The sequence below is a fragment of the Myxine glutinosa genome, chromosome 7 (assembly GCF_964187855.1).
Source record: "Myxine glutinosa chromosome 7, kmMyxGlut1.1, whole genome shotgun sequence".
Taxonomy (NCBI): Eukaryota; Metazoa; Chordata; class Myxini; order Myxiniformes; family Myxinidae; genus Myxine; species Myxine glutinosa.
The window spans coordinates 144,173,458-144,188,960 of NC_136267.1; the positions used below are offsets into that span (position 1 = coordinate 144,173,458).

General features: G+C 45.2%; 1 protein-coding gene across 1 annotated transcript in view; it reads left to right on the forward strand.

The window, feature by feature from the left end:
• LOC137431717 (V-type proton ATPase 116 kDa subunit a 1) overlaps positions 1-10,398 on the forward strand; it is a 464,565-nt gene extending 454,167 nt beyond the window's left edge. The window contains exon 15 of the mRNA XM_068123347.2: positions 9,807-10,398. Within this exon, the coding sequence (XP_067979448.2) occupies positions 9,807-9,897 (91 nt within the window). The 3' untranslated portion in view covers positions 9,898-10,398. The remainder of the gene's footprint in view (positions 1-9,806) is intronic.
• The last annotated feature ends 5,105 nt before the right edge of the window (positions 10,399-15,503 follow it).

Sequence of the window (15,503 nt, forward strand, 5' to 3'; positions counted from 1 at the left end):
CCCTGACAGGTACCTGGTGATATCCCCGTATGAGATCAATTTTCGAAAAAATGACCCGTCCCGCCAGACGGGCGGAGAAGTCTTGGATATGCGGGATCGGGTACCTGTCGGGGGTGGTAGCGTCATTGAGACGGCGGTAGTCGCCACACGGGCGCCATCCACCCCCCGGCTTTGGCACGATGTGCAGTGGCGAGGCCCACGCGCTATCGGAGCGCCGCACGATGCCGAGGTGCTCCAACGCGTCGAATTCGGCCTTCGCCACGGCGAGCTTGGCTGGGTCGAGGCGGCGGGCCCTGGCGTAGACCGGCGGGCCCGTGGTTGGTATGTGGTGCTCGATCCCATGCCCTACTGCGACGGCCGAAAACGTCGGCCGCGTGAGGGCCGGGAACTCCGTGAGCAGGCGAGCAAACTCGTTCGCCGCCAGGACGGCGCATGCCAGCTCGGTCGGCGCGGAGCTGCTCAATGTGCATACCAGGGAGCTGAAGGTTTCGGCGTTGATTAAACGACGCCGTTGGACGTCCACCAGCAGTCCGTGTACGCAGAGGAAGTCGGCGCCTAGCAGAGCCATGGGCACGTTTGCGGTTACAAACGTCCAAGCAAAGCGTTGGTCGCCGAAGCAGAGGGTGACGTTGCGCGGGCCGAAGGTGCGGATGGTCGATCCGCTGGCCGCAACCAAGGAGGGGCCGCAAACCGCGGATTGCCTGTCCTGGTCAGAGGCGGGTATGACGCTCAGTTGGGCGCCGGTGTCGCACAGGAAGCGCCGTCCGGACGCTTTATCCGTGATGAACAGTAAGTTGCCCGTGTGGCCGGCGCTCATGGCTGGTAATGAACGCCGGCCCGGCCGTTTCCCGGCCTGCCGAAGGTGCACGGGGGTCGGCATGTCCGGGCCTTCTGTCCGAACCTGGCATGATAGTAACACCACGCTTGGTCAGGTGGAGGCCCCGGTCGTCGTGCTGGAGGTGGTCGGCTCGGTGTAGCGGCCGCCAATTGCGTCGGCAGTTCGGTCGTCGACCGTGCCGGGTGCTCGGGCGCCATGGGTGTTGCGTCGGACGGCGGTGGGTCCCATGTCGCCGCTGCGATGCGCTGACCTGCGGCGGAGATCTTGTCGGCTTCTCTGGCAAGGGCCCGGGGATCTGTGATCGTCGTGCTTGCCAGGGCGAGGCGTACCGGGTTAGGCAGCTGACGGAGGAACAGCTCCCGGAACAGGAATGCCGGAGAGTGCTCGCCGAGCAGTGAAAGCATGTAGTCCATTCGCTCGGAAGGGCGCGTGTCGCCGAGCTCGGGCAGGTCGAGCAGGCGCCGTGCGCGTTCCGCCGATGGGAGGGCGAAAGCGTCGAGGAGAAGCTTCTTAATCGCGCCGTATTTGTCAGCGGCTGGCGGGCTCTCGAGGAGGCTCAGGGCGCGGGCCGCGGTGGCCGAACCGAGCGCTGCTACCACATGGTGGAAGCGGGTGTCGTCGGCCGTGATGCCTCGCAGGGCGAACAGGGAATCCGCCTGTGCGAACCAAACCGCCGCGTGAGCCTCCCAGAAGGTAGGCAGTTTAAGGGCGACTGCCGTGTCCATGTCGGTAGGTCACCAATGAAGGAGCTGGGGCTCCCACGTCGATCGGAAGAATGGACGCGACAAAAAGCTGGAATTCATCCGAGTTTTTTTTTTTTTGTTTGTTTTTTTTTTTTTTTTGTATACAATATCGAGGCTCGTGAAAGAGCGAACATTAATCACACAGAAAGACAAACCGACACATAAAACATATAACATCGGGAGCGGTAGACAAGATGGGGAGAGAGGGGGAAGGACACAAACACAACATTTGAGAGCAGGGACCGAGAGACATGGAGACATCGAGAGATCTGAGAGAGGGTGAGGGCTTTGGGGGGGGGGGCATGGGAAGGGGGCGGTGGGAGAGGTATAAAACATATGGACACTGCCAGGACTTCCAGGAAAGAAGTTGGAATTTCAAACAAGGTGGATCTGGGGTGAATTAGCGGGGGTAGAAAAGATCAAGGTTTTGGATGGGGAAAGATAAGAGATGGTGGTGAACAGCTGTTTTAAAGACCTGGAGGGAGGAGTGGGATTGAAGGGAGTGAGGGAGTTTGTTCCAGACGCGGGAGAAAAGAGGAATGAAAGAGTGAAGGTGAGCAGAGAGCCGAGATTTCGGCAGTTTAACCATCAGAGGGTTGCTGGCAGATCTTGTGCGACCTGTAGGAATATTTGGGGGACAGAGCACAGAGAGAGCTGGGGGTGCAAGGCCGGAGAGGAGTCGGTAGAAGACAGAAAGACCACCTACCTGCCTGCGGTGAGTGAGTGAAAGGCCCTCAGAGATAGCTTCATCGCGGGAGATTCCAATAATTCTCAAAGCTTTGGTTTCAACAGCGTGAAGCCGAGCTAGGTGTGAGGCAGGAGCACCGGCCCATAGGGGAGAACAGTATTCCATTGAGCTGCGGATGAAAGCCTTGTATGTGGTGAGGAGCTCAGGTGTGCCGAGGAAGGACTTCGCACGACGGAGGATGCCCAGTCGGCGACTGGCTTTGGAGGCCAGCTTGGAAATGTGGTTTTCCCAAGAAAGATCATGGCAGATAGTGAGACCCAAAATCTTGAGCGACAGAACTTCTTGGAGAGGATTGTTGAGAAAGTAGATGGGAGGGTTGTCCAGTCGATCTTTTCGGAGAGACATAGTAAGAGTGTGAGATTTGTCAGGATTGAAAGACATGTTCCACTTGTTTGACCAGTCTGTGATTTTGTCCAGGTCTTCAGAGAGTGAGGAGGCAGCAGACTGCCGATCTGAGGGAAGAGGAATGGAGCGGCAGAGAGTGGAGTCATCAGCAAAGAGATAGAGAGGATTTTCGAGAGAGTCAGAGAGATCATTGATTAAAACCAGAAAAAGCACGGGGCCCAGAACACTGCCTTGGGGAACTCCAGCCTCAACAGGAAGAGGAGATGAGAGAAACCCATTCAGGGCCACACGTTGACGACGACTAGAGAGGAAGTCCGCCAGCCATGCGTGGAGATTTCCATGGATACCAAAGGAGGAGAGTTTGGTGAGCAGAGCGGGGTGCCAGACCGTGTCGAAGGCACGTGATATGTCGAGGGAGACAGCTCTAATTTCCTGTTTGGCATTGAGGACCTCCATCCATTGTTGAGACAGCAGAAGCAGCATGTCCAGAGTAGAGTGACCTGGTCTGAAACCAAATTGATGATCAGAGATCAAGCCATTGGAGAAGAGGAAAGATTTCATATCCGAAGCAATGATGGATACCATGACTTTGCTGATAATTGGGAGAAGGCTGATTGGTCTGTAGTTGCTAGGATCTGTTTTTGCACCTTTTTTGTCCAAAGCGGTGATGTTGGCTGATTTCCAAGCAGATGGCAGTTGACCTTGAGCAAAAGAGAGGGTGAAGAGAACAGAGAGAGGGTGAGATAGAGCAGCAGAGCAGGATTTTAGGACCCGTGGGCTGATGCCGTCGGGTCCAGTTGCAGAATCAGAGTCGAGGGTTGACAGAAACTTTTCCACCTTGTCAGGAGGAAAGGACACGGAGTCCAGGAGCAGCAGGGTACGACTGGGTATGGTGGGTACAGAGAGGGATGGGTTTGGGACACAAGATTTAGAGGCAAACACAGAGTTGAGGCATTCAGCTTTTCACGTGCGGAGTCAGCTGTGTAGCCGTTTGAGGTAAGGGAGGGGATGGAGGGGGAACAAACACCAGAAACGGATTTGACCAGACGCCACCAGGATTTGGAAGAGGGAGACAGATAAGAGAGTTCGGTCTTGAGAACGGAGAGATATTGTTTCCTGGCTCTCCTGAGGGTGGACACACACTTGTTTCGGGCTTTGTGAAAGGAAATGAGATTTCCTTCCGTTGGATTTGCTTTCCAGGAGACGAAGGCAAGTTGTTTCTGGGCAACAGCCTCACCACAAGATTCCGTGTACCATGGACGGGAGGAAGGGTATGACAACTGAAGATGAGATGGGATAAATCTGTGCATGAGAGAGAGCAATTTACTTTGGAAGAATTCCCAGGATGAGTTGATGTCAGAGGTGGTAGAGATGGGAGACCAGTCCAGATGATTGATGGCTGCTTGAAGACCGTGCCAGTTGGCCTGAGTGAAATGCCAGACTCGTCGACGCTGAGCAGGCTCCCTGAGGATGGTCAGAGAGATGTCCACTTTAACAAGGACATGATCAGATGATCCGATCGGAGCAGAAGAAGAGCAGCAGACATTTTCAGGGAAGTTAGTCATAACCAAGTCCAGAAGAGAAGATGTTCCTTGACTGAGATCCGGGTCGGGAAATTGACAGATTGTGTCAGTCCCAGTGAGTCGCAGAAGTCCTTTGCTGAGGAGCCATGGCTGGTGAGAGAGGTACCCACACCCAGCCAACTGGCATGATGACAGTTGAAATCACCACATATGAGGAAGAGAGAGTTGGGATGAGTAGATAGAAGTTGGTCCATATCATCAGACAGCGAGATGTAGATGGAGTCATCACTGTTTGGTGGACGGTACAACACACATATGAACAAGAGGTGGGAGCGAAGGGGAAGCCGTAGCCAGAGGTATTCCTGGGGGTGAGGTGGAGAGAGTGCAGTGCAGGGCGAGTGAGGAAGAGAGTTTTTGTTAAAGATAGCAACCCCGCCTCCAGGACGAGGCTCAGGTCTATCATACCGGAGGAGGGAGTAGCCCGGGAGAGATACTATGGAATCAGAGACATCATAAAGGAGGAAAGTTTCTGTTAAGCAGATCACGTCTGGTTTGACAGAAGCAACCTGTATGGAGAGATCAGTTAAATTTGAACGAAGGCCCCGGATGTTTGAGGTCCATACCGTTAATGAAGAGGAAGGGGGAGCATCAGATACAGAACAGGGGGGAGGAGGGGTAGGGTAAGATGTGGAAGAGGTGGAAGAGGTAGGGAGAGCTGTTGAAGGTGTGTCAGAGATTTCAGAATAGCTCGGAGAAAGGGAAGGATGGGGCGGACAAAAGGTTTGATGGTGATTGGGTGAGCCACAATGAGGTGTTATTTGAGGAGGGGGAAGAGCGAGGCAGAAGGTTGGGGGAGATGGAGGTGAGAGTTTGAAGGGGGAAGAAGCGGGGAGGACGCTTTGAGGAGGGGGAGTGAGAGGGGGGAAATTGAGAAGCAATGAGGGTGGGGAGATTTGAAGGGGAGGGGTGAGGGGGGAGTTTGGGAGGGAAGGGACAAGGGGAGGGATTTGAAAGGGATGGGATATGGGGGAGATTTGGAGGGGAGGGGTGAGGCAGGAGTCTAGGAGGGGAGGGGCGAGGGGCGTCTTGGCGGGGAGGGGTGAGGGGGTAGTTTAGGAGGGAGGGGGCAAGGGGGGAGATTTGAAAGGGATGGGTGATGGGGAAGATTTGGAGGGGAGGGGTGATGGGGAAGATTTGGAGGGGAGGGGTTATGGGGAAGATTTGGAGGGGAGGGGTGAGATTGGATTTTTGAAAGTGTACGATTAATGGGAAACGAACATTTATTGCAAAATGAGTTTCTTGTGACCTTCGAGTTAAAAATACGTTTAAGGATGCTGGATGGAGGATGGAGTGCAGGAGAGTTTAGGGAATGTAGAAAAAAGGCACTATAGGAGATGGATATTTTTTTTGGGATGAATTGATTTGGTGAGCAAGTCGAAAGCAGCCTTTTAAAGAAGAAGAAGAAAAAGGTGTTATAAAATATGACGGAATACATAACTTGAGGGGAAAGTGTAAACATTGAAGGTTAATGAGTGAAAACTATCTGGGGAAATGGGGGAGAACCACGTGGTCGAAGAACGAACGAACGAATAAGAAGAAATAAACGAATGAGAACAGAGAAGGAAATGTTTTTTTTTTTTTTTTTTTTTTTTTTTTTGAGTTGAGATTTACACAAGGAAGTAGGCTATGGGTGAAAAGACTGGGAATACAGAGAACGAAAGTTATTGGATCACAAACGACGGACCACTGAGAGAAAAACAAAGCCTCAAGGTTGTACAGTGCACACTGTACAAGGCCTCAAGACACGACACGAATTAACACGATTTTCAATACAGGTATGAAAGATTTGCACCGAAAAATCTTCGTAGGGACACAATATACGTACAACACCATAAATAAGTTGCTTTATTCAAACCAAACACTCAGGCACTCTGAAAAGCCCGTTTATCGGGCAGCAATATATATACATATTATCCCGGAGCGTTTGCCCAGGAAAGGCGAGAGGGGGCGTGGCCCAGCGTCCTGGCTGCGGCCTGGCAAGTTGAGGGCGAGCCTGCCCGGGCATGCCTGGGCGTCCCGACCGAGGCCTGGCAAGTTGAGCGCGGGCCTGCCCGGGCGTCCTGGACGAGCCCGGCATGGTGATCGCTCCGCGTCCTTGATAGGTGCAAGGCGATTGTGAAAACCCAGCGGTAGCCGCTACAATGGTTCTTTTTAATGGTGAGGGTCTCATACACAGGACGACCATGACGGTGTTGGAGAGGGTTCTGTACGAGAGGATAAGCAATAGTGTGGAGAAGGAGATGGGAGAAGAACATCAGGGGTTTAGAAAGGGTAGAGGAACGACAGATGGGATTTTCATGCTGAGACAGCTGGTGGAGAAGAGGTTGGAGGTGCAAGGTGAAACGGCATTGGGCTTTGTGGATCTGGAGAAGGCCTATACAGCACCGTCCCGAGAGAGATGGTGATGGCGACACTGAGATGGATGGGAATGCCGGTTGCAGAAATGAAGGGGATGGTATGTCAGAGGCAGAGGTGCGGAGGAGGATTCAGATGGGTGTGAATGCGTGGAGGAGGGTGGAGGGTGTAATGGCAGACAGAAAGATTTCAAGGAGATTGCAAGGAAAGGTTCTGATATCGTGTGTAACGCCGGCCGACCTTTACGGTCTGGAAACAGTGGCAATGACAGAGAGACAACAACAGAGGATGCAGGTTTGTGAGAACAACTGGGTCAGGAGGATTGTGGGAGTGCAGAGGGTGGATAGACAGAGATTGGATGAACTGGGGGAGGAGTTTGGTGAACAGATGAGCTGATGGGGTGATTGGTGAAATGCCGACAGCACCAAAGGGAGCCCGGCAATGATGCGTGCTGAAAGGGGGTACTCAGTTTTTACCCTGGTTTCTTGTTTGTTACTTGCAAAATCGAAGATTTTTCAAGTATATTGGTCGGTTCCGTTTGTGGTTCTGTCTGTTTGTCTGTTTCTGTTTGTCACCGGCCTACAGGTCACAATTCTAAACCGATCGTCACGAAACCTCACCAAGTTGTATAAGTCGTCCCAATTGAGAAGCCTATTGATTTTGAGGTCAAAGGTCATCTGGAGGTCAAATTTCTAAAATCGCCATTTTAAATCCGATTGACTTGAAAATTGAATAGCATTTGTATATCAAATCACTAAATTGTGAAATGAACTATTTTTGAGGTCAAAAGGTCAAAGGTCAACCTAAGGTCAAATTTTAAAAATCATCAATTTTCATCTAAAAAGCCGTCTATTCTCAACCGATTGACTTGAAAATTGAACAGCATTTGCATATCGATTCACTAAATTGGGAAACATGCTATTTTGAGGTCAAAAGGTCAAAGGTCAACTCAAGGTCAAATTTTAAAAATCATCAATTTTCATCAAAAAAGCCATCAATTCTCAACTGATTGACTTGAAAATTGAACAGCATTTGCATATCGAGTCACTAAATTGGGAAACATACTATTTTTAGGTCAAAAGGTCAAAGGTCAACTCAAGGTCAAACTTCCAAAATCATCACTTTTTATCTGAAAAAACCGTCAATTTTCATCCGATTGACTTGAAAATATATATATATATATATATATATATATTTCTTGACTTGAAAATTGAACAGCATTTGCACATTGAGTCACTAAATAGGGAAACCAACTTTTTTTGAGGTCAAAAGGTCAAAGGTCAACTCAAGGTCAACCTTCCAAAATCATCATTTTCATCTGAAAAATCGTCAATTTTCTTCCTATTGACCCGAGCTTTGATCAAGATTGTCAATTTTAATCTTGATGAAATGGACAATTTTTGCTGTATCAATGGAATTCTTTTTTCTTGGGGAGGGGTTGGGGGGCATATTTTGCAAGTATCGTGCTCCGCATGACGTCTTCTTGTTTGTTTGTTTGTCCAAACGATATCTCAGCAATCCTCTGTGCTAGGAAGCTCAAATTTGGCACAATAGTGATCAAGTGCTTTGGCAAAAACTGTATTCTTTGTTTTTTGATTAATCAATTAATTGATTACTTACTTCATTATTATCGATTAATTAAGTACTTATTTATTTTCTTTCTCATCTGGGCAATATCTCAGGCATCTTTTGAGCTAGGAAGCTGATATTTGGACATGACAATGACCAAGTGATTTGACTATAAATGATATTTTGGATTTATTGATTAATCAATTAATCGATGAATTATTTTTTGATTAGTCAATTAATCTATTAATTATTTAATTTTTGATTAATTGATCATTCATTTTGTTTTCAAAAAGTTACAGATTTGGATGAAACATTTGTGGTTTTCATATGCTATTATCCAATTGATTAAGGAATTATTTTACGATTTTTGTGTTTTGATTAATCAATTAATTGTTTAATTACTTCATTATTATCGATTAATTAAGTACTTATTTATTTCCTTTCTCATCTGGGCAATATCTCGGGCACCATTTGAGCAAGAAAACTGATATTTGGACATGACAATGGCCAAGTGATTTGGCTGTAAAAGGTATTTCCGATTTATTGATTAATCAATTAATCGATTAACTATTTAATTATTCAATTAATGACTTAATTTAAAAAAAATTTAAGTTACAGATTCGGATGAAACGGTGGTGGTTTAGGTATTCTATTAACGAATTGATTAATTATTTTACGATTATTATTTATTTATTTTTGGTATTAATCACTTATTTATTTCCTTTCTCATCTGGGCATATCCCAGGCATCTTTTGAGCTAGGAAGCTGATATTTGGACATGACAATGACCAAGTGATTTGACTATAAATGATATTTTGGATTTATTGATTAATCAATTAATCGATTAATTATTTTTTGATTAGTCAATTCATCTATTAATTATTTAATTTTTGATGAATTAATCATTCAATTTGTTTTCAAAAAGTTTCAGATTCGGATGAAACACTGGTGGTTTTGATATGCTATTATCCAATTGATTAAGGAATTCTTTTACGATTTTTGTTTATTGATTTTAATTACACAATTAATCAATCAATTATTGTACCCTGGATGTGGGGGATATCTGGGTCGCTCTTGGGAGATCGATCTGCTGTCTCAATGCCGTAGGCTTGTTCGAGAGAACTGTCCGGGGCTATACAACAACAACAACAACAACAACAACAACAACAACAACAACAACTAGCAGTTGGACTGTTGAGCACGTACAGTGGGACAAAGATGCTCTGTAACCAAGACTATACATGAATACAGGATGCATACATGACACACCGTAGGGGAGATTATACACCAAATGCATCAAAACTATACACCAAATGACCAATCAGCATTATTAGTCACATGTCTGACAAGGATAAGCAGGTATGACCCAGCTTGCCACCACTACTCTTGGCAACCAAAGCTGTTTTATCAGTCAAACACAGCTGTAAGCTAAATTATATGGTGATCCCAACAACATTTCTGCCTCTTGTCATAGCTTGGTGTTTGTGGATCAATATATATATATATATATATATATATATATATATATATATATATACGTATATATATATATATATATATATATATATATATATATATATTTCTGTTGCACTTGGTACGTGACACCTGTACACCTCTCTTTGCAGGGTGGAATTTCAGAACAAATTCTACACTGGCGACGGATACCTCTTCGCCCCATTCACTTTCAAAATATCGGTGGATGAAGAATTGAATTGAGAAATTTTATTTTTATTTTTGTTTTCTTTAAAGAAAAATTGCACAGAACAATGCCAAACAAGCAGTTAATCCTCATTATGTAATTGTACAAAATATGGCAAATGTGTTGAGAATTTTCAGTTTAAACGGAGTTACAGGACGTGGTTCAAAATGATTTAGTGGCAGTTTTGTTTTTTCCTACAGTTTGAGATTACTGGGCCAAAGTAATGAACAAATTGATTGTGGTGAGATTTTTTTTTTTTTTCGCAACAAGAAACTATGCAATACGAAATATGCAATTAACTGGCTTTGTTTTTAATTTAAACAACAAAAAGTATGATCAGAGTGTGGTGTCACGCACGCACTCTATCCACAATGCAATGCAATCAAAATAATTTGCACAATTTTTATTGCGTTTCCATAAGCAGAAAGATATTACTTTTGCAATGTATTAATTTCACAGAGTATATGTGATGAATGTGATTTATAAAGAATAAAAGACCGTGGAACATTGCGATTCAATCATCAGAATATAAGAGATGCTCATTTACAAAATCTTTTCTCCTTGCAGCCTTTAGTATGATTGGTTGATCATACAAACATCGGCAGCATGTTATTGTGGCAGATGACAGACTCATATTATGATTTGCTCTGCGATATCCAGAATGGGACAAAAATCTGCAGCATCACAACAGCTGAGGGATATACCATAATCACTCGTGTATAAGCCGCACTTTTTTCCCAGAAATAGGTGATCAATACTTGGGGTGCAGATTATCCAAGAGAACTATCCAAGGTCTCCGTAAGGATTATTACCTCTGCCACCGAAGGTGGATGGAGGTTATGTTTTCACCCCCGTATGTTTGTTTGTTTGGGAACTAGATATCTCAAAAGGTTGTGGATGGATTCGGCCGAAATTTTGCGGAGAGGTTGGGTATGTGATATTGTGATAAGGACGAAATGATTCGATTTTGGTGAAGATCTGAATATGGATTCGGATGTGATAATTATTTATTATTTGAAGTGATTCTTCATCATTGAGAGATATGGCTAAATCCAAAATATAGCAGGATATGTCAAGAAGTTATAGATGGATTTGGACGAAACTTGGTGGATAGATTGGGTGTGTGACAAAACCGTATCGATTCGATTTTGGTGAAGATCTGAATGTGGTTTCGGATGTGATAATTATTTATTATTTGAAGTGATTCTTCATCATTGAGAATGAATGAATGAATGAATGAATGATCGTTTTTAAGGCCATTTTCCCCGCTAGAGCGGGGGTTAGCCTTGCGGGCCCCATGACAATCATGGTTCCCTGTTTGAGGCAATGTTTTTATGGCCGGATGCCCTTCCTGACGCCAACCTTTAGTCACCTCTTACGATGCGCAGGGATACGGTGTACCTATTCTAAACCGGGGTACACACCATGATCATTCATCCCAGCAAGCTGGTACTCAATTTGCCGACATCGGAAGGATGGAAGGCTGAGTCAACCCCCCTGGCGTTAATTCAGCGATCGACCGGGATTCGAACCCAGGATCCGAGGATCCCAAGCCGGCACCTTAACCGCTAAGCTCTCTCGGTCCCTGCTCTCAAATGTTGTGTTTGTGTCCTTCCCCCTCTCTCCCCATCATGTCTACCGCTCCCGATGTTATATGTTTTATGTGTCGGTTTGTCTTTCTGTGTGATTAATGTTCGCTCTTTCACGAGCCTCGATATTGTATACAAAAAAAAAAAAAAAAAAAAAAAAAAAAAAGCCAACACCAGGCAGATAGGGCTAAATCCAAAATATAGCAGGATATCTCAAGAAGTTATAGATGGATTTGGACGAAACTTGGTGGACAGGTTGGGTTTGTGCTAAGGACGAAATGATTATATTTTGGTGAAGATCGGGATTCCGATCGGGCTACAAGTATTTACGAAGTGATTCTTCATCATTGAGAGATAGGGCTAAATCCAAAATATAGCAGGATATCTCAAAAAGTTATAGATGGATTTGGACTAAACTTGGTGGACAGGTTGGGTTTGTGCTAAGGACGAAATGATTATATTTTGGTGAAGATCGGGATTCCGATCGGGCTACAAGTATTTACGAAGTGATTCTTCATCATTGAGAGATAGGGCTAAATCCAAAATATAGCAGGATATCTCAAAAAGTTATAGATGGATTTGGACTAAACTTGGTGGACAGGTTGGGTGTGTGGCATAGACGAATCGATTCGATTTTGGTGAAGATCTGAATGTGGTTTCGGATACGAGAATTATTTAATTTCGTGAGTGATTCTGCACCATTGAGAGATCGGGCGAAAAGCGATATATCTAACATGATATTTAAAAAAGATATGGATGAGTTATGAATAAACTTGGTGGACGAGTTGGTTCGGTGTCAAGAACAAGCAGATTCGATTTTGGTTCAGGTCCGAATCCAGATTCGGTCTATCAGTGGGATACAAAACATACACTGTTTAGCCTGGCGGAGGTATGTGTTCTACCGAGTGCCGTTCTAGTTTTGGTTGTTTACCGTTGCCTTACCAGCAATCAGTCAGGGCAGTAACTTGGAATTTGTTCATGGTGCTGGAGATAATTCCCCTCATCTTCGCGAAAGACACCATGGGATCTTCATCGTCCAATAAAAAGTGCTGGCAGACGGATCTTCCAGCTTAACATCCTCCCGAAGGACAACGCACACAATGATGCCTTGCCCCACCTGCAAAACACCAAGGTGATGGTTTATAGCTAAAGGCTAAAGCGACATTCAAATCCAGGCTGAACACCTCCAAGATGAGTGAGAATTGTTCTCGGCTATCCTTGCAGCTCATGCATCTTATGGTGCAATTTAATTTACCAAATTGGAGCTTTTTATGGACAAGCAAATCAACAGAGTGTGTAGGTTTCTCATTTTGACAGCAAAACAATAGTAAGTAAACAGCACATATCAGATTTTATTTCTTTTTTTTTGTATACAAGATCGAGGTTCGTGTAAGAGCTAACATGAATCACAAAAAAAAAACAGACACAAAACATACAATAAAGGGAGCGGGAGACAAGTGGGGAGAGAGAGGGAAGCACACAAGTACAACAGCAGAGAGCAGGGACATGGGGAGATCTGTGGGAGGGAGAGGGCTTGGGGGGAAGGAGGCATGGGAAAGGGGGGAGGGGGGTGTTTTGATGAGTTTCTACTAGGCAGCGGGGATGTAAACATACAAAGATATACTAGTATTTTATGGAGAAAAAAATTAATGAAATGAGAAAAGAAAATACTGCAGGTTAATATTCGGGGACGAACGCGTGTATTTTGATGTATTTGATGAGTTTACGTGCAACGCTTGCGGTTCATAAACAATTATTTTATGAACCAAACAGGGACTGCAAATTATCCCGGAACCAAAAGAGATGTGAGTACGTTATTGGCATGGCATAAAAATCGAGAAAGCCAATTTGTTTGGTTTAATATTGAAAGAGTGGTTGGAAACAAAGACCTTTATGTTATTGGAAAGAAGTAGCTGTAACGAGAAAAATATCAGTCTCACTGACGCCATTAATGAGACTGTTTAAATGTTAGGCTACAGCCTTACTGATATGTCCTTGCTAATCACCTTAGTTGTTGAGTCTGCGTTGAAGGTGAATCTCAGGTGCGAATAGCCCGAGGATATGGTTTTACGTAGTAATTCTCATCGACGTAACATTTTAAATTTATCACACATTTAAACCTTCCATGGTCTACACACACTCACTGTTACTCCCAATAGGCAAACATTTCTAATTTTTCATTTGCTGGTGAAAGCACTGTGAATGTTACGGTTGGATTAAACAGGTGTAGGTAGGAATATGATTTATCTGCTGAGAGTCAGCTCACATTACTTAAGACAACATTATCCACACAAATCAGGTCATGTGAGCAGCCATAAGAGGAATATGTCACATTTATGGGTATTTGGAGGGGTCAGGGAGGAGATCGTTTTTTTTTTAAATCCTGTTAGAACGACACAAAATTAGCATTTAGACGTTCTAGAACATTCGATGACAACTTGTGCACGTATTATAAGCTTTTATTTATTTATTTTCCTACAAGATCGAGGCTCGTGTAAGAGCTAACATCAATCACAAGAAAGGGAAAAAAACGGACACATAAAACATATAATAAAGAGAGCAGGAGACAAGATGGGGAGAGAGAGCAGCACACAAGTACAACAGCAGAGAACAGGAACATCGGGAGATGTGTGGGAGGGAGAGGGCTTTGGGGGAGGAGGCGAAACTGAAAATTATCTTCGGAAGTTACGGAAGGTGGGGTGGGGGAGGTATAAAACACATGGACACTGTTAGGACTTCTAGGAAAGAAGTTGGTATTTCCAAAAAAGTGGATCTGGGGTTAATTAACAGGGGTAGAAGAGATCAAGGTTTTGGATGGGGGAAGATAAGAAATGGTGCTGAACAGCTGTTTTAAAGACGTGGAGGGAGGAGTGGGATTGAAGAAAGTGAGGGAGTTTGTTCCAGAGGTGGGAGTAAACAGTAGTGAAGGTGAGCAGAGAGTTGATTTTGGCAGTTTCACCATAAGAGGGTTGCTGGCAGATCTTGTGTGACCTGTAAAGACCACCCACCTGCCTGCGGTGAGTGAGTGAAAGGCCCTCGGAGTTAGCTTCATCGCGGGAGATTCCAATGATTCTGAACGCTTTGGTTTCAACAGCGTGAAGACGAGCTAGGTGTGAGGCAGGAGCACCAGCCCAGAGGGGAGAGCAGTATTCCATAGAGCTGCGGATGAAAGCCTTGTATGTGGTGAGGAGCTCAGGTGTGCCAAGGAAGGACTTCGCACGACGGAGTATGCCCAGTCGGTGACTGGCTTTGGAGGCCAGCTTGGAAATGTGGTTTTCCCAAGAAAGATCATGGCAGATAGTGAGACCCAAAAGCTTGAGTGACAGAACTTCTTGGAGAGGATTATTGAGAAAGTAGATGGGAGGGTTTTCCAGTCGTTCTTTTCGGAGAGACTGTGAGAGTGTGAGATTTGTCAGGATTGAAAGACCTGTTTGACCAGGATTGTCAGGATCCACTTGTTTGACCAGTCTGCGATTTTGTCCAGGTCTGCAGAGAGTGAGGAGTTTACAGCTTTGTATGAAGAATCAGTTACGATAAAGACATCTGAGAACCACAACAACTTGATTAGAAGAGCTGTCCGCAGGGCCGGATTAATCCACAAGCTAATTAGGTCTTAGGCCCTCATATTCTCCTTCAGCCATAAAATTTTCGAACTTCGTTTTTTTCCAGATGTTGTGCATTAATGATTGATCGACCGGTATGCCAGACGTTCTCCTGGTAGATTTTCCGAAAGAATTCCAGCAATTTGTTGAATTGACATCCCTCTTGCATATTAAGAGAAAGGATGATGAAAGCAACTCTATTTGGATGTGCCGCGTTATCATTGAATCCAACATGGCGGAATGTTTTCCAAATGGAGAAACTGCAATACGACTGTATTTGTCAGCAATGATCAGTAACTGTAGCAGAGAACGATCCCTTCTCTCTTCTAGGAAGGGTTAAAATGTGCTCCGATCCACCATGACTCAAAGGTATCTCACTGCTTTGTCCCTCTTGAGCATTGAGAGTGAAATTGTCAGGTGTTTGAATCACGA